We start from the raw sequence: 25137 nt of genomic DNA, 5'->3' as shown, positions 1-25137 counted from the left end.
TGCACCACCTCCCAATTAAATCGCTTGGCTTGAAAAAGGCACTAGCTGACCTTTTGACAGCTTCCTTGTCTGAGCATCTGACAAGGTCATTTCACCAGACACACTACACAGCAGGCCTGTTCTTATTTCCTAAAAAGCTACTATTACCAATTTGCAAATAGACACAGAATTCAAGATGGCTTGAGATAAGGAGCTTCCTATGCAGGCAGGCTTGTTGCATGAAACAATTTTCATTTTACATCTTAATTACAGCCCAAATAATTTTCAGAAATGACATAGGCAAGAACCAAAAGTACCCGTGGCCATTGCAAACACGTGGCTCCATGTGAAGACCCAGTAAGAGTCATGTGTCCGGCATGTGCTCTTCCTAGGACCAAATTGTGTAGCGCACCAGTGGCGATACTAAAGGCCCTGGCACAATTGCCCCTCCACCCTGTCGATGGGCCTGCTGCCTATAAGTTATAAAGTGTTGGTAACACTAAAACTAGAAGTATCTATCCCCTCAATCTCAATTCCTTTTCCCCCTTCCATCTCCTTTTATCTATTTACTCCCCATGTATGACAGGATGGCTACAGTAATTTTTCTTTATTTCTGTGATCCATACAGCCAGGGCAAACCAGATATTTCCTTCCATAATCTTCTAAACATGGCAGTTGAGGGGAAGGATAAGATTTTTCTCAGAATAAGCCAAGAGAACACACTTCTCTGTTGTTTTGTTTGGGAGTAGGCTTAGTTAGCAGATAAATGCTGATTCCATACATTCAGCCTCTGATTCCAGGCTTATTGAAATCATTAGTAAAACTCAAAAAACAGTACGGGTCCTCAAAAACCAGCAGGCCAGTTTATTGCTACCACATAAAATTAAATTTACAAGTAAGCAGATCACAATGAGCCAACCATTATACTACACTTGCTTGCAACAGACTGTGTGTACTTGTTCAATGAAAGAATGATGGATGTCTCTAAATCAAAGCCTATTTTGTTATTTGTTTTTTGCTTCTTCTTCTTCTTTTTTTTTTTTTTAGGTCTCAAGTCTAAAAGTATTAATGAACTCATCAAAGACCTTATCAGAGAACAATTTAAAGTCTTCCAAAGCGACATGCAAGAGACAGTGGCCCAAATTTTCAAGACCGTGTCTAGTTTATCAGAGGATCTTGAGAGCACAAAAGAATTCGTCAAACAGCTGAATGAGACCCAACAAAAGTTTGCCCAGGAGAAAGAAGACAGGACAACAAACAATGAAATCTTGAAGCTGAAGAGTGATCTGTTACAGATAAAAGAGGAGATGAGCTTTGCTTGTGACAAGCCCATCAAAGAACTACAGGCAAAGCAGAAATCCTTGGAAGTTGACTTGGAGCATGAGCAGTCAAGAAGCACCATTTACTATGAATCTCTGAATAAGAGTCTTACAGAGATGAAAGAGGTCCATGAGCAATTGTTATCAGCTGAACAGATGTCAGACAAAAATGTCCCTCCAATAGATAAAGCCGTGGATGATAATGTTACAGAATATATTCTCACTCTTCAAGAGAAAGTAAAGAAACATGGCCTAATAGTGCTGCAGCTATATGATGATTTAAGAGAACAAGATATCAAGATCAGTAATCTTACTGTAAGATTAGCAATTCAGAGAGATTCTATTCATACAGAATGTGAAGACATGTTGTCAAAGTGCCAGAATGATTTCCAAACAAAGCTAAAAGGCACAGAAGAGAATGTGCATGTCTTAAACAAAACCCTAGCTGCTATTGTTTTTCCATTGGACAATAAGATGGACAAAATGAATGAGCAAATTAATGATTTGTGTTATGATATGGAGATCCTCCAGCCCTTGATTGAGCAGGGACCACCATTTAGTCTGACAGCAGACTATGAACAGCAAATTGAAGCAGAAGCAATCAGCCGGAAGTTGGAAAACCTAACTACTGTAGTGAACAGTCTGAGTTCCACCATGAAAGAACTTGTCAAAAGTCAGGAGGAACTTAAAAGCGAGGCTCAAATTCGAGATGAAATCTTTGACAGACGTATTAATGAATGCCTCGTGGACCTAGAAGATGGCTTAAATAAAACTATGATCATTCTAAACAATGCTGTTGATTCCATTCAGGATAACTTCGTTCTGAAGGATACTCTAAATGTCCTGCAAAATAAGACTGAGGCCTGTTGTGGTGATGCTGAGAAAATGGACAGCATATTGGCATTTATTCCCCAGTTCCTGCAGATGAATGAGTCCTTTCAGACACTGGTCAATGACAATCAAAGGCACCAGTATACTTCAAAAGTAACTCAGGATCTTTCAGATTTTCCACATGAAGAGTATGAGGGAAAAAGCTTCTCTGGCCTCAGAAAAGTTTACCAGGTTTTAAACGAAACATCATTCAAAATGGCTGAGCATCGACAAAACATCAGTCACCTAGAAGAAATGCTGGTACACTCTTCAGAGGTATCAAAAGATCAAGAAATTCGGCTACAAAGCATAGAGTCAAAAGTAACCAAGCTTTTGACTAATAATTGTGTTTCTCTAAAAAAAGGCAAAGTTGCTTCAACAGAACAAGAACAGCTTCAGACACTGAGTTCAAGACTCAAGACCCTGGAAGCCAAGTCTATCCGTGTCTCAAATAATATCCCTCTTTTAAACAAGACTGCTTATGAAGCTAGGCAGCTGTGTCAGGATGCCTCAGCCAGCATTCAAAAAGTGAATGCTAGTGTACCCCAGTTAATTAAACTTGCTCAACCTGATATCCCACTGCTACAGAGAGGCCTGAAAGAGCTCATAGAATCTGTGTTAGAAATAAAAACAGGGACTGTCCTTTCTAATTTAACCTGGTATGTGGATAAGTCCATGGCTGACGCTCTGAGCAATATTTCCAAACTTCAGAAGCAGATGAAACAGGCTGTAAAAAAACCAGCTGTTGCAAAAAAAGGAACAGTGAATGCCACCACAAGTCTGGCAGGCCGAAGCCAGAGGAACACGGACAATACTGTAGAATCAGGTAATGCATTTTGCACTACTGGGGTCTTTAATGTTATAATAAAGGCTTATGTAATCAGTGTGACTGGCCAAGTCAATTAGCAGCCCCAACAGAATTGGCTGGAAAACTTGACTAAAAATGAATAGGAGTAAATATGCATCAGATCAGTCTCGACATGTCTGTGACAATGGTTGTCTATACACACCAGCTACAATCCTGCAGGGGTCCTGTGCCAGATGACTTGGCTTTATGGGGCTTGGGCTGCAGGGTCATTTAATTACAATATAGATGTTCTTGGCCTCTGAGGATAGAACAAGAAGCAATGGGCTTAAACTGCAGCAAGGGAGGTTTAGGTTGGACATTAGGAAAAAGTTCCTAACTGTCAGGATAGTCAAACACAGGAATAAATTGCCCAGGGAGGTTGTGGAATCTCCATCTGTGGAGATATTTAAGAGTAGGTTAGATAAATGTCTATCAGGGATGGTCTAGACAGTATTTGGTCCTGAGGGGAGGGGAGGGGACTGGACTCGGTGACCTCTCGAGGTCCCTTCCAGTCCTAGTATTCTATGATTCTATGATTCTACGGACGGGAGCCCAGGCTTTAGGGCCACATGGGTGTGTCAACACTGTGGCTCTAACGCGAAATAAGCTACGCAATTTGAGCTACGTAAATTATGTAGCTTATTTTGAGCTTAATTCTAAATAGACCAATATTCCGACAAGTCCCTTAATCCTTGTGGAATGAGGTTTACCAGGACGTCGGAATAGCATGGCCGTTATTTTTATTGCAATTCGAAATAACGGATGTACTGTAAAGATGCAGCAAATGCTATTTTGGGATACTGGATGTATCCTGAAATAGTACTGCAGTCTAGATGTACCCCATGAGTGGAAGTGTCCCAAAGCTTGGTCTGCAGCCCAAGCCTGAAAGTCTATACCACAGTTAAATGACCCAAATCATTTGAGACCAAATCATCTGGCATAGTTCAGCTACAAGTGTCCAACTGCATTGTAGACATACTCTTAAAATGTATTCGTCCTCTGGAAATGGACTTTCTACAAAAGACCTCCTGATGTCTCATGGTTTAAGATGTAAAAATAAAGATGGATTCGTTTGTAAATACCATCCCAGCCATTCTAATTCAAATGTGAATCTGAAAATCAAGTGACAGTCTAGTTAACTCATAAGCTATAAAGATTCTGTAGTTGAATGTCAGAATAAAGGTGTGAAAATCAGAATAGGAATCTAATTTGCTTTTCAAGAGTTTTGTCAGCTTTTCAGTACTAACAGGAGTAAAAAAAATGTAGTATGGGCCCCAGTCTGTAAACACTTACGCACATATTTATGTAAGTAGTCCATTGATTTTATGCGGCTACAGCTAGGTACTTCAAAACATCATTAAGATTTGTAGTGTGCTTAAAGTTAAGTCTATACCTAAGTATTTGCAGGATCAGCGCTCTAGTCTAGTCTAGTAAAACTGGCGTGACTGGGTATATCTAGAAAGCAGATCCTGATGATTAGGAAGAGGCCAGTTTTACAAAGGCACTTTTTGGAGAACCACACGTGAATGGTTTCCTAACTTCATGTCAGAAGTCTAATAGCAAAAATAAAAATACAAAATATGAGGTACAATATTGGGCATCAGATTTGACTGAAATTCAATAATACAAACAAATGCTTAGTACATGTCACTTCAGGAAAGTGAAAAAAATTAGAAATAATAAGATGCTGGGTAAATTTTTCAAAAGTGGTTTAGTGACTTAGGAGTCTCTCACATTTATCAATGGGCTCCTAAGTCACTAAGGCGCTTTGAAAAAATTATTAACCGTCTATGCTGGATAGGCAACAGTAAAGAGAATTAAAATGTCCATATTAGATGTCCCTGTTATATGTACAGGCAGTCCCCGGGTTACGTACAAGATAGGGACTGTAGGTTTGTTCTTAAGTTGAATCTGTATGTAAGTCGGAACTGGCGTCCAGATTCAGCCGCTGCTGAAACTGATCAGTTTCAACAGCGGCTGAATCTGGATGCCAGTTCTGACTTACATACAGATTCAACTTAAGAACCCCAGGCATCCCCAAGTCAGCTGCTGCTGAAACTGATCAGCGGCTGATTCCAGGAAGCCCGGGGCAGGGGCTTCCTGTAGTCAGCCACTGGTCAGTTTCAGCAGCGGCTGACTTGGGGACGCCTGGGGCACAGCAGCTGGGGTGCTGCTGGGTTGGTCCAGTAGCGCCGCCGCTCCTCGGCGCTACTGGACCAACCCAGCAGCACCCAAGCTGCTCTGCCCCAGGCGTCCTGATTCAGCCGCTGCTGAATCTGACCAGCAGTGGCTGAATCAGGACGCCTGGGGCAGAACAGCTGGGGCGCTGCCCGGTTGGTCCAGTAGCGCCCAGAGCGGCGCTACGGGACCAATTGGCAGCGCCCCAGCTGCTGTACCACAGGTGTCTGGAGCAAAGCCACGGAGCACGGGGGCAGCGGGACAGCGCAGACGCGCCGTGGCTGTCCGCTGCCCGCGTGCTCTGCGGCTTTGCTCTGCGGCTTTGCTCTGCTTTGCCCCCCCCCCCCCATCCTCCTGGTCTGCAGACCAGGGGGACGGGGGAGGGGGGGGGGCAAAGCAGAGCCAAGCAGAGCCAAGCCGCGGAGCGCGCGATCAGCTGACAGCCCAGATGCTCTGGGCTGTCAGCTGGCCGGGCGCTCCGCGGCTTGGCTCTGCTTTGCCCCCCCCCTCCCGCTGGTCTGCAGACCAGGGGGACGGGGGGGGGGGGGGCAAAGCAGAGCCAAGCCTCGGAGCGCGTGGGCAGCGGACAACCCTGTCCGCTGCCCACATGTTCCGCCGCTTTGCTTCCTCTCCCTGGTCTGCTGGAGACCAGGGAGAGGAACCCCGTTCGTAACTGCAGATCCGACGTAAGTCGGATCCGCGTAACTCGGGGACTGCCTGTACTTCGGTGTTGGCAAACCTATTTTCATTACTCATTTCCCCTTTTTTTTTCTATCCCATCTTCTCCCAGATCCCTTACTAGGATTTACTAGAGTCTGCATTATATGCAGAATCCTGTCCAGTTTTTTTCCCGTTTGTGGTCAAGTTCCCAGTTTCCACATAGCCATTACTATGGTTAAGCCTATGGTGCAAAAATAATTATTCCTAAATATTCATTTGATTTAAAAAAACAAACTGCAGTTTCCCTTTGTATGAGACTTCTTTGTGGCTGCTTGCAAGTAGTTGAGCTTTATTAGAATGAACACCAAGACCGCAATTTCGGTATTTAAGTGTGTTACTGTTAAGTCCAACTATTCAGCAGTGTTTAAGCGTGTGCTTTGGTTTAAACACACATTAACTCCATTCACCCAAAGATCACAGAATTGGGCCCAAAGTTATCTTAATCTTAGGGGGACAAGTTGATCTTTTATCTGTGAACTGAAAGATGCTAAAAAAAATGCACAGAAATCTGCAAAACCCTTTCCATAAAATAAAAATTAATTTCAATTATTTAGCCTTAGTACAGCAACTTCTTCTGAATCAGCTCTCTTTTCTGTCTGCCTCTGTCATTGCACAAAAGATGGAAATTCAATCAACTTTGATCCTAATTAAAATTAAAGGGGGGATAAAAAGGATACCACTCTGATCCCTCATGTATCTTTCACTTTGTAGGAAACTGTCGCCATGGCCACTGCCCAGAGCATAGGAAGCAGCAGGCTGCTTCAAGAGCTTATTTTTAAGCGTGAATGAATAAATGTCATTCCTATTTATAATTTATCTGACTCTGAATTTTAATAAATAGCTTTCTTGATAACTTTGGATGCATTCTCACTTTTAGTAGAAAGCAGGAATCTTTGCAGATAATAGCAAACGCACTGTTTTCTAAAGTAATTTTTCTATAGAATTTGAAAGTAAGGTTTCTATTAGATTTTCTAATGCTGTTGAGGCTTTAGCATGCTCTGTAGATAACCACTTTGAACTGTCACTAGTTTATTAATGTAGAGTTCTACAAATAGTCTAATTGTCCCTCTTAAACATCTGGTCCACTCTGTCCTGTTCTTTGTGGGATGGATTTTCTCCTCCAAAAAGGCTTCTCTTATCCATGTATTAAGAAACCATACACAGCAATCTATATGTGTCAGTCCCATGAGAGTCTCCAAATACAAATAAAAAACAGCAAATGGTCCGGTAGGACTTTATAACTAACAAAACATGCAGATGGTGTCATGAGCTTTCGTGGGCACAGCCCACTTCTATCTACATGTTTTGTTAGTCTATAAAGTGCTACCAGACCATTTGTTGTTTTTTAAGTTTATCCTGTACAGACTAACTTGATTACCCCCTGAAGCTTCCAAATACAAATCATTAGCATCACTGAGATGCAAATACCTAATTACACATTTTAATAGGTATTAGATGTTTGGGTTTTTTGTTAAATTTTGTGACTGATTGAGGAGCCTAATCCTGCAACTCATATGCAAGTAGGGTCAAATCTCAGTCCCATTGAAGCCAGTGATAGAATTTCCATCAACCTCAATGTGATCAGCATCGGGCCCTACTTAAATGAACGGGCCCTTTGTGACTTACATTAGTTGGTTAGGTCAGGATTTGGTTCTAATCAGGTGAGTAGTCCCATCAAAACCAGTGAGACTACGGTGTGAGTTTGAACTCTGTGTTTGGATAAGTATAGATTTGTAGAACTGATCCCATCATCTTCATGTAGAATGACTGAAAGGAAAGGCCCAAAACTGCAGTTTTGAAACCACTTGTGATTGCAAGTTTACACAAGGAATGCAGAATCAATTCAAGCCCTTTCATTTCATGGTGAATGTAGTGGGAATTTGGTGTGAATGCAAAGTAATTATCAAAGTAACAGTTCTTAGTAACCAACTTCAATGGGATAATAGTCTTTGAGCAAGTGATGTATTTTGTGTGTGTGTGAGTGTGTGTGTGTGTGTGTGTGTGTGTGTGTGTGTGTGTGTGTCTGTGAGAGAGAGAGAGAGAGAGAGAGAGAGAGAGAGAGAGAGAGAGAGAGAGGCATAAAGGGTATTTTCTCTTTGTTCTCATCACATGTATCTTTTTTCCATTCCTTCTATCTTGGTACACTCACATGGGCCTGACTAAAGTCACCATTCACAGTTCATCAGAGAATCAAGCACCCAAGATGTTATCGTTTATTGAGGTTTCAATAATATTTCCACTTTATTTCCTCTCTTCCTGCTTATTGATTCTGGCCCAGACTCCTAGAAGCAAGTTGTGTGCAAAAATGGATAACACCAATACAGATTTAATGTTTTTGTCTTTCAATAAGTCATATCAGATCATTTAATTTTAATGCACAATTCCCATTTGTCCCATTAGGGATGGGATTCTCAAAATGAGAGTTTGACGGTTTGTAGATGTGGAAGTAGAGATCTATTTTGGGCCACATTTAACTGATATATGTAAATTCTGACTCTTCCTGACAGAAATGTTAAGCTTCTATTGTTGCTTTATCATTCAAGCATGCAGTAAAATAAGCCCAATTGTATTTTGCATTGCGTATTTTAATTGCAAGAGACTGATCATTATTTTAATTCAATTTGACTCTTCATACTTCAATTGTGCATATTTAGTTTGATAGAATAAGAGACAGATGAAATTTTGTGAATTTTTTGAAAAGAGACAAAATTTAGTGCTCACAAAAGGTAATGAAAGTCCTGGAGACTCACATTTTCTCTTTTAATAAAGAACCAGTAAGGATAGATTTACTGCCGTACAAGCAACGTCTCAGCCACAAGGCCAATGTGCTTCAACCCTGAATGCTGCAGTTGAGGTGAGAGCATCATTCCAGGCAGCTCCATGCCCATGTAGTCTTTGGTCTTTCTTCTGAGACTGTCTACAGGGGAGTCAATAAATCTGTGGGTTTTGTTCTATGGTGTCTTTGCCACTGGATCGAGACCAGGAACTCATTTCACCTATGCCACTGAAGAGACACTACTTTTATCTCTGTCAGACTGGGCCAGTTTAACATAAGAACAGACATACTGGGTCAGACCAAAGGTCCATCTAGCCCAGTATCCTGTCTGCCGACAGTGGCCAATGCCAGGAGCCCCAGGAGAAATGTCTAGAACAGGTAATCAATAAGTGGTCCATCTCCTGTTGCCCATTCCCAGCTACTCTCAGATTCAGACTACTGAACTAATAGCAACTCTGTTGTGGTATGGCAGCCTATGGGTGTATCTAGACTACTTGGTTCCATTGACAGAGAAATGTAAAGTAGTTTACTCGTCAGAGTCAATGAAGAAGGGATTTCACAAGGTTTACAGGAGCGGTCGACAAAGGCTTCCCTTGTCGACCGCGCCGTGTCTAGATTGCTGACCTGTGCCGGATCAGATGATTGTCAGCACAGCACGGTGGCCATTTTTATTTTAACGAAGTGGGGATTATTTAAATCCCCACTTCATTAACTGTATCAAGTAAACTACTTTGCATGGCTCCATCAATGGAGCCATGTAGTCTAGACGCACCCTATGAGAGTGTTAAAGAAATAACTCACGATAATCCCAAACGCTGCCTACCTTATAATGGTTGCAGGTAGTTAGACAGTCACAGTGACTGAAAACCAAGCATTGAGAAATTATTTATAAATGCCTTCTTCTTAAGCCATTCCCAAATTAAATAATTGGACTCATGCCTTTCCATAAACAGGCCAGCTGCAATAATCTCATCCCTCAGATTATTAAATATCTGATTTCTTTCTAAACTGCACCTCAGTGGATACTGATAGAGTTTCATTACTTGTTTGAAGATTTATTTGTACCACAAGCAGAAGACTGTTCCCTATAGAGAGACTGTGGCTGTGTGCCTTTGCTAAGAGTAGTAGAACTCTGCCTTAATACCACATCTGCCCTCCATTCCACTATGCTGCATGTAACTGTAGCCTCATTTTTCTTATCCTGTGCAGTTATTCCTGACATTTAAACCTTTAATTTATCTATCCTTGTCAAATCTCTCTTCCACTTCCCAGGCCTGGTGACTCGCAAAGACTTAAATAAAAAGAGATGTGCTCCAAGGTATTTCCCTAAGTGAAGTCTGTCTGCAACTTTACTCCATTCAGAGGATGTGTGAAGAGATATCACATAGGGCTGAATGATGCAAGGGAAAGAAAAATATTTGGTGGCTTGACAGGGTCGTAGTGTGCTAGAAGCACAGCATAGAGATGACGGTGTTACAGCAGACAGCTAGAGGACAAGCGCCTTCTGGGAAATTCCTCATTTTGTAGGGATCATTTAATAACTTGGCTTGGCCCTCTCTAGCAATTGGAGGCCCAGATGTTTTGCTGCTATATACTGATGTAACTCCATTGACTTACGCCAATATATATCAGCTGAGGGTCTCTCGTGATGAGTTTAACGTCTTTTGCCACAGTACACATGCTCCTCTCTTTGCAGATCTTTAACCAGCCTTTTCCTCCTTCTTCCTGTCTGCTTCATTGATGTATTTATTCTTTCTGGTTGTCCCCAGCAGCGAGGCACAAACAGAGGCCAGTTAACAGGCTGAGATCTGTTCAGCATCCCATGCACACTGGGCTGCCCACTCAGAGCAGCTGGTACTTTGGAACTATGCCACAATCAGCCATGTTTCCTTACACATAACAAAAGCTGAGGGGCTAAGCAGTTGTGAGAGTCTGAGAAATGCGAGTCAAGAGTCACTTCAATTAAATCTAGAGCAAAGTGGTTATCCAGGCAGGAGCAAACAAGTGCTTCATCTTCAGCTGCTTGTCTTCTGACTTTTGACACTGCAATCTTACATTGCTTTATTTCAGGCACTCTTGTGATGGATTCTCACTGTAGGATGGATGGATACTCACTGTAGGAAAAAATTACATGCAACATATAGGAACCTTTTTGGTATTTCAGGCCACAAGTCTGATCAGTCTAAACTCAATTCAAGAGGCATTGCACAAGGAGAAAAAAGCTTTAACATTCTGTTCAATGAAATAAAATTCCTCATATAAATAATGTGACTAAATGCAGTAGCACTTGAAATGACTGTGCTGGAAAGTAAAAATACCTCCCTCGCTGTCATAGAGTTATCTGTGGAAAAAGACAATACAACACTTATTCTGGCAATCAGAGCTTATTTGAAAGGACCTTTCATCTCCAAACTACCCTTTTAAATTTACCAACCTTTTCATGCACACCTGGAAGTTGTCCAACTTGCTATTTTTTCATAGGCTTATGCATAATTTCAACTGCTGGACTCCGCTCTTAAGGCCTGAGTCTGTTGTACAGTGTATGGCTCAGACCAATGCACTGCATTACAGCAAAGAAATATTCTCTAAAGCTCTTGACTTTGATTGACCAAAATAATAGTAGAAAAATGAACAATTTAAGGTGTCTCAGTAGCTCTTAATATTCATCACTTTCCATTGAATAGTACAAACCTTTTACATTCTTTCATTTCTGGGACACATTTTCAAAGCAGCCTCTGTGGTTGCATGTCCAAAACTGCAGACATCTAGCTGAATCCTGCTGATTTTAAGATAGGGATACCTAGCAGAGCTCCAAGACATGAGAACTCGATGCCCATCTTGATCCAAAATAATCCATATTGGGTGACTTCTGCCACCAAATGGTGTGGTGAGCAATGAACGCCGTCCCTGTGGTGGCTTGCGGTGGACCACCAATATGTCTACTCACCATCCCCTAATTGCAAATTTGTTAGATGACTCCAAGCCATCCACCCACAGAAGGTAGGATTGTAACATCTTCCATCTTATCTTATCTGCCAACCTTGACAAGAGAGTAAGGTGATAAGAGTGTGTGTGTGTGCGTGTGAGTGTGTGCGCACGTGCATGTGTGTACGCGTGCACATGCATGTATCAGAGAAAGAGAGAAGAGATAGAGAGAATGTTTCTGGAACCCACTGACTGGAGTGAAAATAATGAATGGTCCTGCAGCACTTTAGAGACTAACAAAAAAGTAGATAGTTTCATGGAGTAAAAATGTGTAAGCTGAACAGGTTGACTGACTGCTAAAGTCCTGTGCTGACTGAACCTTCTTGGAGTCTTGTTTGTTTGTTTGTGTCCACACACAAATTCAGAAGGGGAATTTCACCTGATTTTGAGTAGGGATGAAAAAGTTTTGCATGGGCCTAGGTGAGAGCCAGTGGGAGCCATTGTAATTAACTTTTGTAAATATATCGATCATATCAATTCAGTTTTTTCCCCTTTAACATAGGTGAATATGTGGGCTGCACTAGCTCTCCCTGTCAGAATGGAGGAACCTGCATCAATGAAAAGCAGAGTTTTATTTGTGCTTGCCGCCACCCCTTTGGAGGAGTCAACTGCAGTATGAAGTTGGCGGATGAAAATGCTGTGACTGTAGGTAAGTATGGTGCAATGGGTTGGATAACAGAAATCTCCACAGGTTTATCTCCCAGCCACTGATGCCTGCCTTCCTGCACTCTGGGGTTTCCCACCATTCTGTCCACTGGGTCAGATGCACTGGTATTCCCCAGCCAACACACAGAGTTAAGGTTACCACACACCCCTCACCCCCCGCAGAGCAACACAGTCAGTGAACCAGCCCAGCTCTGGGAGAACTCAGCTATAAGGCAATTGATAATGCCCAAGAAACCAACCTTCAAAAGGAACCAAAATTCCAAATAAACCTGACTTACCTTGTGTGACGTAGTGGGGGTACTTGCTGGGCTGTGGTGACCCCTGCTGTCTGGAGCAAGACCCAGCAGGGAAAACCTCACTAGGCAGAGGTAATGCCAAACTTGTTGAACCAGTGGCCAGACAACCCCCATGGAGAGGAACAAAGGAAGGTGGAATGCTGCCCTGGCTGGGGGGCAGGGCGGGAAGTTAGTTAGTTGGTTGCTGGCTGTCTGTGAGGATGGAGGAGACAGCCTAGGGAGAGGAGCTGGAGTTTAGGGGCCCAGTCTCCCCCCAACTCAAGGGGGCCTGAGGCATCCTAGCCCAGCTCTGTGACCAGACTACATCTGTGCTGTGCTGTATCCTGGAGAGGCAATAAACTTCCTCTATTCCACCGGCTGGTGCAGTCTGTTTGTGCCATTTCGGGGTGCAGGAGACGGGGGACCCCAACGCGCCGTCACACTGGTGTCAGAAGTGGGATGCACTGCACCCCGTGGATGGAGCTTCCAGCGGCAAGTGACAAGGCGCCGTAGAAGCAAGAGCCCTGGAGCCAGGCGTGCTGGAGACAGAGTGAAGCGGTTCCTGGGAATCGTGGGGTGCTGCAGCACTAGACTGGTGAGTCTGCACCGAGGGGCCCAGCGGGCAGATGGCCTACGCCCGACTCTTGAAGGCAGAGCTGGTGGGGCTGTGCAGAGAGAGGGGCTTGCCTGTGCAGAAAGCAGCCAAGGCCCAGCTGATTGCCCAGCTGGAGGAGAATGACCAGCCACAGGGCCAGGATCTTGCCCCCAGGGGAAGCAGCCAGACCCCCCCTGAGAGTGTGTCAGGCTCACAGAGGGGGAGGAGCACTGGAACCCAATGGAGAGATGAGACATCCGGGAGGCCTGCAAGTCATAGCCCATCTAGGGCAGGGGCCAGCCCAGCGGAGCTGCGGCGGCTGGAGATCCAGCTGCGGATTAAGGAATTGGAAGTAGAGGACCGAGAGAAGGACCGCCAGGACCGAGAGAAGGAGCGCCAAGATCGAGAGAGGCAGCGACAGCATGAGCTGGCCATGGCAGAGCGGAGAACCGGTGGGGCACTGGCTGCGCCAAGTGCGGATGGGCCCCAAGGTCCCAGGACTGCCAGACGCTTGGAGAGGCTCGTGGTGGCCCAATTGAAGGACATGGGCGACATAGACGGGTTCCTCAGTGCCTTTGAGAGGGCCTGTGGACTGCAACGGGTCCCCCCAGCTGGCTGGCTGCAGGAGCTCATCCCCGCACTGAACCAGGAGGCGGCCGGAGTGCTCAGTCAGCTGGAGGACCTACAGCCAGGGGATTACAACCGAGTCAAGGAGGCCCTGCTGCACAAGTTCGGGCTGACCCCCGAGATGTACAGGAAGAAGTTCCGGGGGGTACAGAAAGGGCCACGGGAGACCTATGTGGATCTGGCCTCCCGCCTGTCGCAATACTGCTGCAAGTGGGTCTCGGGAGTCGGAGCCCAGACCCCAGAGGAGCTGCTCAAGCTGGTCATGATGGAGCAGTTCTATGAAGCGTGCCCACCCAAACTGAGGCTGTGGCTCAAGGACCGGAGACCAGAGAACCCCCAGGAGGCCAGGAGACTGGCGGATGAGTTCACGGAGAGCCGGTCCGGGTGTGAACGGGAGTCCCGGAGAGAAAGGGAACCACGCAGAGACCGGATCTCGGCTGAGCGACGGAGGGAGTCAACTACGGGGCGAGACCAAGGAACAGATCGTCTGCGCCCCAGAGAACCAGCCAGGCCCTGGACAGAGACAGCCCAAAGCCTAACCTGCCATCGCTGTGGGCAAAAGGGCCACAAGAGGGCTCAGTGCACCAGGTCCCAGGACCGGGGACTTTCCAGGGTTAACTGGCTGGGGCGGGAGGAAGGGCAGGCTGCCCCAGAGGCAGGGGCTGGCCGGCAAACCTCAGCTCAGAGAGAGGGGAAGGATGCTCAGTGCACCTCCCCTGGGAGGTCTGATTCTCAGGAGACGGATTTCTCCGTGTACCGGGTGGGGGCAGGACGGCCCCTGCGGAGCGAGTGCCTCATACCCCTGGAGGTGGATGGTAGGAAGGTGACGGGCTTCTGGGACACGGGGGCGGAGGTGACTCTGGCCCGATCCGACATAGTGGCCCCAGAACGGATACTACCCCACGCGCAGCTGACCCTGAAGGGCATAGACGGGTGCCCGTTTAAGGTGCCTGTAGCCAGGGTGCATCTGAAATGGGGGGCCAAGGAGGGCCTCAAGGAAGTGGGGGTGCACCCGCACTTGCCCACCGAGGTGCTGATGGGGAATGACCTAGAGGAGTGGCCCCATGAATCCCAGCGGGCTCTAGTCACTACCTGGAGCCAGAGCCAGCGGGGGGCTGACAACCTGGGTCCAGGGAAGGACTCCGGGCAGCGTCCTCAGGGTCCCATCCCAGTGGACATGGAGTCCAGCCAGGCTGGGACTCCGGACCTAGGCAAAGGTGGGGAACAGGTCCCGATCCCTGCCTCAGCAGCTGAATTCCAGGCTGAGGTGCAGGCAGACCCCTCCTTGCAGAGGCTGAGGGACCAGGCTGGCCTCTGTGCAGCTCAGCCCCGGGGGAGAGGTGGCCAGGAGAGATTCCTGCGGGAGCGTGGACTCCTGTTCCGTGAATGGCTTCCCCCCAGGAAGGTGAGGGCATGGGGTGTCCAGCGGCAGCTGGTCGTCCCCCGAAAGTATCGCCTCAAGCTGCTGTATTTGGCCCACGATGTCCCCGTTGGGGGCCACCGGGGGATCCGGAGCACCCGGCTGAGGCTGCTCCAGCACTTCTATTGGCCGGGAATCTTTACAGCCGTGCAGCGGTACTGCCGGTCCTGTGACTCCTGCCAGAGGGGCGGGAAGGCCCAAGACAGTAGGAAAGCAGCTTGGGGATCTCTACCCCAGATAGAGGACCCTCTGGGCTTGCTGAGAGAGTTATGGGAGGGGAAGACCTCCCTGGATGGAGCATCGGGGATGGAAGCCGCCCTGGCTGTCCAGAGAAGGCTCACTGGGCTCATGGCCCCGGCCCGAGAGACCCTGGCCAGGGATCAAGGCCAGTGGAAGGGTGGGAGTGACCCCCGAGGACAGGCCTGTGCCAGTCGCCCTGGAGTGGGGCGGCGAGTGGACAGAGGGAAGCCAACTCATGTGGGTCCTCGCCACGGCCGGTCCGAGTCAAGGGGAGCACCCATGTCCCCAGGGCAGGTTCACACGCAGAGGACCCGAACTTCCCTAGGTCACGAGCGGAGTGACCCTGCTCAGTTCGCTCTCGGAGGGGGGAGAACTGTGACGTAGTGGGGGTACTTGCTGGGCTGTGGTGACCCCTGCTGTCTGGAGCAAGACCCAGCAGGGAAAACCTCACTAGGCAGAGGTAATGCCAAACTTGTTGAACCAGTGGCCAGACACCCCCCATGGAGAGGAACAAAGGAAGGTGGAATGCTGCCCTGGCTGGGGGGCAGGGCGGGAAGTTAGTTAGTTGGTTGCTGGCTGTCTGTGAGGATGGAGGAGACAGCCTAGGGAGAGGAGCTGGAGTTTAGGGGCCCAGTCTCCCCCCAACTCAAGGGGGCCTGAGGCATCCTAGCCCAGCTCTGTGACCAGACTACATCTGTGCTGTGCTGTATCCTGGAGAGGCAATAAACTTCCTCTATTCCACCGGCTGGTGCAGTCTGTTTGTGCCATTTCGGGGTGCAGGAGACGGAGGACCCCAACGCGCCGTCACACCTTGGGTACTACTAGACTGGTGGGTTTTTCCGGGATACCTCCAGTATCCCGGAAAAACTCCGCCATGTCCAGGGAATACATTTGCTCTTCTGCTTTTTTTTGCAGAAGAGCAAATGCGCTCTTTCGGGCAGTCCTGTATACCTCATTCTACTAGGAATAAGGGTTCCTCCGAAAGCCCGTCTAGATGGGGCCTAATGGTGGAAAAGCCTTTTCCGGAAAAGCGATTGGAAAAAGCTACGCAAATTGTGCTCCACAATTTGCGTAGCTTTTTCCAAAAAATGGTGATAGCGTAGACCTAGCCCTTCTAAAAAAGTTTTGCACAGAGAATGCTGATAAAAAATTGCTCCCTTTTATCAGTGAAAGAGAGATGTGTACAGTGGTTGTTCCCTCCAGGTAAAAATTAAACTTAACAAAACAAAGACTTGACTGCTTTCTATTCCTTAAATAGACTTTTCCCCAGGGCAGGAACTTTTTGTTCAATCTCCCCATTACCATGGAAAAATACCCAATTCAAGATGGATTCCCAGTATCAAGTGTCATGGTCATATGTCTTTCTAGGACCAATCGCAGTTTGATCTTATAGGGAAAATAAAACCACTCACAGGTCATTGGTGTACTGAGCCATTAAGTTCCTAAAGTATCACTAATGGCCTTCATTAACACATTTAGAATTAAAAACAGATTCACACTTCATATTTCTAATTCCATGTACAAGAATGATATGTGCACAAAAATGGGATATACAGATCCAGCAGTTTGTAACTTTAAACATGGTATTTTACATGACCTATTTTGCATAAAGAATCTTTGAGTTATTCATATTCATAAGCCAATTTTCATAAAGCATGGGGGCGTGACATACGGAATGTAGCAAGGCAGCATACTAATGCATGTGAACATTTTGTATCATGCACTAATCAGCCAACATTTGCTGACATAATACACTGTCTAAATTTTTTGTGGCCCCTTCTAGAGACTGGTTCACAGAGCATAAGGGCCTACTAATGCTACCATTGAAAATTACTCCTTCAGCTCAAGTAACAGAGTCCTGTGTTTTAGCACTGAACGACTTAATCCCTACTGATGACCAATAATCCCCTATTTTAATATGGCCCACATCACAAGGTTTAAATTGGTCTTGGTCATAGGCCCACCCACAAACCCACACAGGTGGATTGAACACACAGGTTACTGGGGAAGGTGTTAGAAATGTATTTGAACATGCTGGCATGGAATTTTGTTACAGATTAGTAAAATTTCATCACTGGAAAATGATGGGCCCAGCATTTCTTGGGGTGTGCTGCTGCCACTATCTAGTTCTGAGCCTGGGGCCAGATCTTCAGCCAGTCAATCAAATCAGAGGAATTACTAAGACACCTCATGATCTGGACTGTGCCACATAAATGCTACTGGTAACTAGGACAGCAGAAACTATGTATGTTCAGCCAAGCTTAAAAATAAATAAATAGACATTTTACATCCAAGCCACATGAAATGTGATTTAAATTCTGCTCACAGCAGCTATTTGGCTGCTTCTCATTCATGACTACATATGAATAGTGAGTAAAATCATTTTTACAGTTCAGGGATATTAGTGTGTATGCTCAGTTGGAATGGAAAAAAACATAAATTCTTATTTCCCCCATTTGTTATCAAGAGTGCTAAATCTCTCCCATATTTGTCTAGGGCCTGTGAATATAACTCCTGGCTTTAGAACTCCCCATATACACTAAAAAATTGTGGCATAGGGAAAGAAAGAGACCCTGTAGAAGGAGAAAGAGGAAATAGAAAAGCTTTTCTTAATAATAATGCAGTACAGTCAAGAATGAGGTTCCCGTGCTGTTTCTGACATATAGCTTTTGTAGGTGCACTTGGCACTAATTGTGGAGGAAACTGAATTTTCTGCAGTGCATAGGGATTCATTTTGTTTCTGTTCTAGCTGCTGAAGCTACTTAATGAGATGCCTTAATGTCTCTACACTGTGTCTGTTTCAATTCCTACTTGAAACTGTAGCATAACAGTATGGGTCCTCTTTAATTATGCAACACATGTGGAATAGGAGGGAAAGATGAAGAAACATATCAAAATTATGCTTTACTCTTTGCAGATTTTTCCAAAGGATCTTACAGATATGCACCTATGGTGGCTTTCTTTGCCTCTCACACCTATGGGATGACTACTCCTGGCCCCATCAGATTTAACAATCTGGATGTCAACTATGGATCTTCCTATGTCCCAGCAAGTGGAAAGTTCCGTGTTCCATATCTTGGGGTATATGTTTTTGAGTACACCATTGCATCATTCAGTCCTCGCATCTCTGGCTATTTAGTGGTTGATGGACTAGACAAACTCGCTTTCCAATCTGAAAATGTCAGCGGTAACAAGTACATTGACAAGGTAATAACTGGGCATGCTTTACTAGAGCTAAACTACGGTCAAGAAGTCTGGCTCAGACTGGCAACTGGCTCCATCCCAGCTAAGTATCCACCTGTCAGTACATTTACTGGTTACTTGTTGTACCGTACATAAGTCAGCCATAAATGCAAAATACCATTTGAATGAAGCAGTTTGAAGAGTTATTTATCTGTACCTTGAATAGCCTCCTCTCCTGCAATTTAAATTCCATCACATAATACTGGTTCTCTCTAAGAAAGTTGTTCTCCAGCAGGACAGGTGGAATTTTAAGAGCCCAGGGGCTTGATTCTCCACAACCTTGTTCCTTGTATGACCATTTACTCCAGTGACAAGAGAGTCCACAGGGATATTAATATGAAAAAAAAATCACAAATGTAAGTGAGTGGAAGCTTCTGAACTGATCATGTTTTATGCTCACATACCATGCTCACTGTATGTCTACTTTTACAAGGCAGTGAAAAATCAAACCCGAGGTTTGGATGCGTTGGGTCAAATTTTGCCCTGATTTTCCCTGTGCAACTCCCTGTACTCCAAAGGTGTTGCATAGGTTTGGCAGCTCAGAATTTGAGCTCCTCTTTAGCTTCTTGCATCAAGTTAAAAACTATGTCTATTTTCTTTTTGGCCTTATATAATTTGTGAGTATCTTTATATTTTATCTTTATAAATTAATTTCATACTCAGACAGAAGTTATGGGCTTGATACAGAAGTTATTGAGTAAAGTTCTTTGTCCTAAATTATACAGGAGGCCATGCAGAATAATCGTAGTGGTCCTGGCTGGCCTTGAAATCTAAGAATGAACAGACAAGATTTTGTTTGTTAATGCAAATCAAGATGGGTTCCTTCTGTCTGAGCCAGTCCAAATTGATCTAATGTGGTAAAGCAGCATAATACAAATTAGTGTATGTATCCAAATACATAATGGCTTCATCTAAACTGCAGGGTTTTTGCACAAGAAGCCTTTTGTGCAAGAGTTTTTGTGCAAAAATGCATCCAGACCTCAAAGCCCATCACAAAAGCTTTTGCACAAAAGAGCTTCCACACTGCACGGACACTCTTGTGCAAGAAAGCTTTGATAGCCATTCACAGAATGGCCATCAGAGCCCCTGCACTTTTGCCGATAGGGGTTTCTTGCACAAAAACCCCTCTGGAGCATCCACAACCGCAAAGTAGGCATAAAATATGATCAATGATATAAAGAAGCAGAAAGCTCTGGTCTTGTAGCATATCTTCCCAAATGGTCTTCACTTTTCTCGATATAAATGTAAAGCCTAGATTTAAAAATCAGAATTTCAAGGCGGAAAAAGCCCTCTGTAATAGCACGTATACGATAGGCCCAACACCACTCATTATTTGTTAATGGATCTCACGATGCATAAAGTGTCATAAAAATATTCTGCAACTCTTTGACCTACGCACTTCAATGTGCAAAGCCACCAGTGCTAATGTAGGGGCTTTGTAATCCTCTCTTCTGCTTAAGAGACTAGCCCTCAACACCCTGAAACGTGTATGCTTCAGCCCTTTCCTTCCCATGTACCACCTTTCTGTAAACACTTGAAATCCCTGATTTGACTCTAACTCATCCTACTTTATCACTGAATTTTATCAAACATACTAACTGCCCTCATATCCAAATCCCCCCTTGTATGACCTTGTCATTTTAATAATGTATTTTGTCCTCTTTATTCCTGCTGTGGATATGGCTAAATGGCGTGGAAATTACCCTGCAGATGAAATTCAAATGACCCACCAGAGATTTCATCTCTTTTTAATGTGACTTTCTTTGCCCTTGCTGCCCTTGCCACAAAATCCTTCGAGCTGGGTCTCAGACATCATAGGCACTAATTATATGTTCACAGCAGCCAGATTTTGATAGGTCATCATGTTTTTATTAATTTTTCTGCCACAAAAATTCCAAATTCATTAGCTATGGACCAAGAACTCTGATTAGTATCCAGGCCTTGAGTAGCAATAAATTGGAAATCATCTTACCCAGAAGCAATATTGCTATTCCTATTGCTCCAATAAAGGGGGGAAATAACAGGTCTTTAAAAACATACACACCAAGCTGAATTTCCCTGCAAATAAAGCATATATTTTGCATTAACTCTCACTGATCTTTACATATAAAACAAAGTAGAATTGCCTCTGAGTAACTGTTAAAAACTTATATGCAGATTCTACAGTGTATGTATCTCAGACTTTAAAACTCATTTCTGGGCATGTGACTATGTATATAAGCCACTTAATCTAATAAAGCACATGATACAGAACATAACTGAGTATGAATAAGATCTATCCATGATGCAGAAAAAATAGTGCTCTATCTGGATTCTTATGAGACTCTATTAGAAATCACCCTAAATGATGGCCCCACCAGCGTTTTGCTATTCCTTCCCGTTCATTTTATAAACTCTTTGATTTGCTTTCCCTGATGATACAGAGATACGCAGCTTCACATCTAAACATTATAGCTACCAAAAGCCCTCATAAAGGATCACAAAGACTATCCCAAACCTTTATACAGTACAGCGAACATTGGTCCCTTTATCTGTGTGACTCAATAACCATGGCAACATTATCTGGTTTGGCTTTGACAAGCCCATCCAATTTACTCTGGAGCTTGCATTATCATTTCCTCACCTACACAAACCTAGCTATGCAGTCTCCCTCATCTTTTTTATCATTCATGCTGAGATCTGCAGTTTTTTCTACCAAACTATACCTTCTTTAGCTGAAGCATTACCCTAAGTCCTTTCCACCTTATTCCTCTATACAAGCCTCAAGAATTAGCACCTGAATAGCTGTCATCAAGTGTAGATAGAAGAGTTATTGGATTTCTTGGGCTCATGTCCTTTTCCTTTTGTTTATTTTATGTCTGTAAAAAACTCTTCTATGGAAGCCTATGTGCCTTTGAAACTCTTACTAGAGCCTTATCTACATCTTTAGGCACCTAAATTAAATTAGAAATCTGGCCCTAGGTGATTGGAAGGAATTTAAAAGGATAATTGCTTCTTATTAAGAGTTAAATTCAGTTACATGAGCAGGAGAGATACATACTCCTGAAAGGCAAAAAGACAATTTTAGACTGTTTCCAAAGGAATGGTACCCACATGTCTTTAACAAGACCATGAAGTTGCAGGCATTATGTTATTCTTATTAATTAGCACTGATAATGTGTGTGGCATTGTACAAGACACAGATAAAAGCATGGACCCTGCCCTGATGTGCTTTATAATGTAAAATCAAACTCGCATTGACTGATCATATCCTGAGTGCATTACACAGTGACTGAGTAACTTCTGAGACTCGATTAACCTTTTCAGGGGTGTCAGATAGACCAAAGCTAGGATACTTCAGTCCATATTTTTCATTTAATCCTTAATGAATTAGCTTCACACGTCTATACCCATTCAGCTTGTTGTTATAATGCACAGGCCCTTTCACTGAACCAGGTGAAATCATTACAGTTCTGGAGATCTCTGAAGTAGGTGGAAAAGGAGCATCTTCTTGATTTGTTTGGGAGGAAGCCTTTGTATTTGCTGAACCACATTAATTCAAGTCACTATTTCAGTAACGTTCAATGAGAAATACCATGAATTTAACATTGCTGTATATTTAATGTGTGCAGTGAAATCTTGTTTTCATTTTCTGTGTGAGAAATTGGCACTCATTCTTGAACTCCAGCAATAATGTGTGTTGTAAATGCCATTTTGCCTTCACGAGTAAGATCTAATAAACCTTTGCCTTTAAATAGCATTTCATCCTCTAAATGTTTAGGCATGAAAATTCTGTCTGCTATCTTGATAATAAAAGTGCTAAGAAATGCATTATTGGCAGCCTGTTCATTTTAAATGTGCGTCAGTGCCCTAGTACTGAGTACTTAGACATTTGTACTAAGTACAAATGGTTTGGGATGGTTGATTCAAAGGTACGATGATGGTACAGTCACACATTTCATATTAGCACATTGACCCGGCATGGATGTAGGAGTCAGGGCAGAGGGCGTAGGGAGGGATGTAGGAGTCAGGGCAGAGGGGGGCTCAGGGCAGGGGATTGGGGGTGTGAGGGATGCAGGAGTCAAAAAAGAGGGTGGGGGCTCAGGATAGAAATGTGGAAGGTACAGGAGTCAGGGCAGGTGGGGATCAAGGCAGGGCTGGGATGGCGGAGGCTGCACTGCCCAGGATGTAGCTTCCAGTGGCTGACTGGGATGGCAGAGGCTATGCTGCCCAGCTGGTGGCTTCCTGGGGCTGGCTAGAGTGCCTGGCCAGGGCAGCTGGGGCTGCGCTGCATGACCAGCAGCTCCCCAGGGCTGGCCAGGGTGACATGGGCCACACTGCCCAGCTGGCTGCTTGCCTGTATGAGAACCTTACCCAGATTTAATGGCCAGCAATATTCAGAGTGTGTGTAGACTTCAGGGTTTTTTCGAAAAAACGTCCCCTGCGTCTAGACTGCTGCCGCATTCTTTTGAAAGTAAATCGAAAGAATGTGGCAGCTTTTTCAACTGTGGAAAACCTCGTTTTACAAGGAATAATGTCTTTTTTCAAAAGTGCTCTTTCGAAAAAAGGCACTATGTAATGCAAACTGTGCTTTTTCGAAAGAGAGCATCCAGACTGCCTGGGTGCTCTCTTTTGAAAAAGCGGCTTGCTTTTTTGAAAGTGCTGGTTGTAGTCTAGATGCTCTTTTTCGAACGAGACTTGCAGTCTAGACGTAGCCTAAGAGTCCTGCCCCCAATAGCCACTCTCTTAGGGTACGTCTACACTACATGCCTCTGTCGGCAGAGGCATGTAGATTTGTTTATTCAGCAAAGGTAAATGAAGCCGCGATTTAAATGATCGCGGCTTCATTTAAATTTACATGGCTGCCGCGCTGAATAACGAGGAATAACGGGGCTGCCGACAAAGGGCTTTGATGTCGACAGGGGGAACGTCCAGACTAGCGGCGAGCCGACAAACAGCTGATCAGCTGTTTGTCAGCTCAGCGCGGCAGCCATGTAAATGTAAATGAAGCCACGATCATTTAAATCGCGGCTTCATTTACCTTTGCCTACAACCCTAATCTACATGCCTCTGCCGACAGAGGACAAGACACAAGAATTCCAGACACATCCCATTTTCCTGGTGCAAACAAACCCTGTCCCTGACCTTGCTTTAAGTTATGATAAGAAGAAGCTGCCTACCAAATTTGGTGGCTCCAGCTCTTTCCATTTAAAAGGAGTTCTTGACAAACAGACCCACAAACAGATGGTCAGACACACAAACCCTGTCAAATATATAACAGCAGAAATGCTTATGAAAATCTGCTTGATGAAGAGATACTACATTGCTATACAGGATTCTTATCTTAGAAAAAGCAACAGCCAAGGATATGACTGTTTACAAATAACATACAAGTCTTCTAGAAAGCTTCCTATTCAAATCTATGGGTTATGGTAGATACAGTCCAAGCGTTATCTCTGCAATGAGCAAAAGTTCTTGTAAATACCATAAGTCAGGGTTTCCCAAACTTTTTGACACGGGGACCAGTAAATCCATTCACAAACTTTTGGAGGACTGGTAACGTTAATTTGCATATTTGCATATTCATTAATCAAATGAAGAATATTCAAATAAGTTGATTCTGGTCCTCCCAAAACCCCCAGTGCCAGCTTTAGCAAAGCTTTTGATATGGTCACCCACAATGTTCTTGCCAGCAAGTTAAGGAATATGGATTGGATAAATGGACTGCAAGACAGACAGAAAGCTGGTTAGACCAGGGTTTCCCAAACTTTTTACTTTAGTTGGAACCCTTTTTTTTCCAATACTGTTTTTTGCAGCCCAAAAATATAAACACATAAAAAACAAACTGAGAAAATACCAGACATATAACATGTCTGGTATTTTCTCATTGGATAAGTTGTATTATTACTAGATGTATCAGTTTGTAGTTTTGAACTGCCTGGCTGGTAAATGTGCTCAGGCTGCATGAGTGTGTCTGCCAGCCAGACAGTTCGCAACTACTCGAGGGGTGTGTGTCTGGGGGGGAGGGAACAATAGAATCCCCGGGCCGGACTAACTCGTGCTTTGTGCTTTGAGGGGGGGGGGAGGAAAGGGGGGCAGCGCCCCAAGATCTACATATGGCCTGGTCAGTCCCACTCCCCACAGGCCGATTCATTCCTCCTCCTGCTCCCCCCGCTGCACCTCTGGCCAGCCCCACTTCCCCAACCCCCTCCCAGGCAGCCAGTTCTCCCCCGCTTCTCCTCCCAATCTCCCTTGGCCAGCCCCGCTGCCTGCATCCAGCCCTCCTTCCGGCGGCCGCTTCTCCCCCCCACACATCTTCCCTGGCCAGCTCCCTGCCCCCAACCTCGTGCCCCTCAGCAGCCTTGCTTCCACTGGCCCCTCAATATCCCCAGCCCTCCCCGATTCCCCCATCCAGTGC

At 44.9% G+C, this 25137-nt stretch overlaps 1 protein-coding gene across 1 annotated transcript in view; it reads left to right on the top strand.

The window, feature by feature from the left end:
• MMRN1 (multimerin 1) overlaps positions 1–20978 on the top strand; it is a 69206-nt gene extending 48228 nt beyond the window's left edge. The window contains exons 6-8 of the mRNA XM_014577893.3: positions 1027–2994; positions 12177–12323; positions 18415–20978. Of these exons, the coding sequence (XP_014433379.3) occupies positions 1027–2994; positions 12177–12323; positions 18415–18836 (2537 nt within the window). The 3' untranslated portion in view covers positions 18837–20978. The remainder of the gene's footprint in view (positions 1–1026; positions 2995–12176; positions 12324–18414) is intronic.
• The last annotated feature ends 4159 nt before the right edge of the window (positions 20979–25137 follow it).

This window comes from Pelodiscus sinensis, chromosome 4, assembly GCF_052426305.1.
Source record: "Pelodiscus sinensis isolate ZL-2025 chromosome 4, ASM5242630v1, whole genome shotgun sequence".
NCBI classification, from domain to species: Eukaryota; Metazoa; Chordata; order Testudines; family Trionychidae; genus Pelodiscus; species Pelodiscus sinensis.
This window is presented reverse-complemented; position numbering and strand designations above follow the sequence as displayed.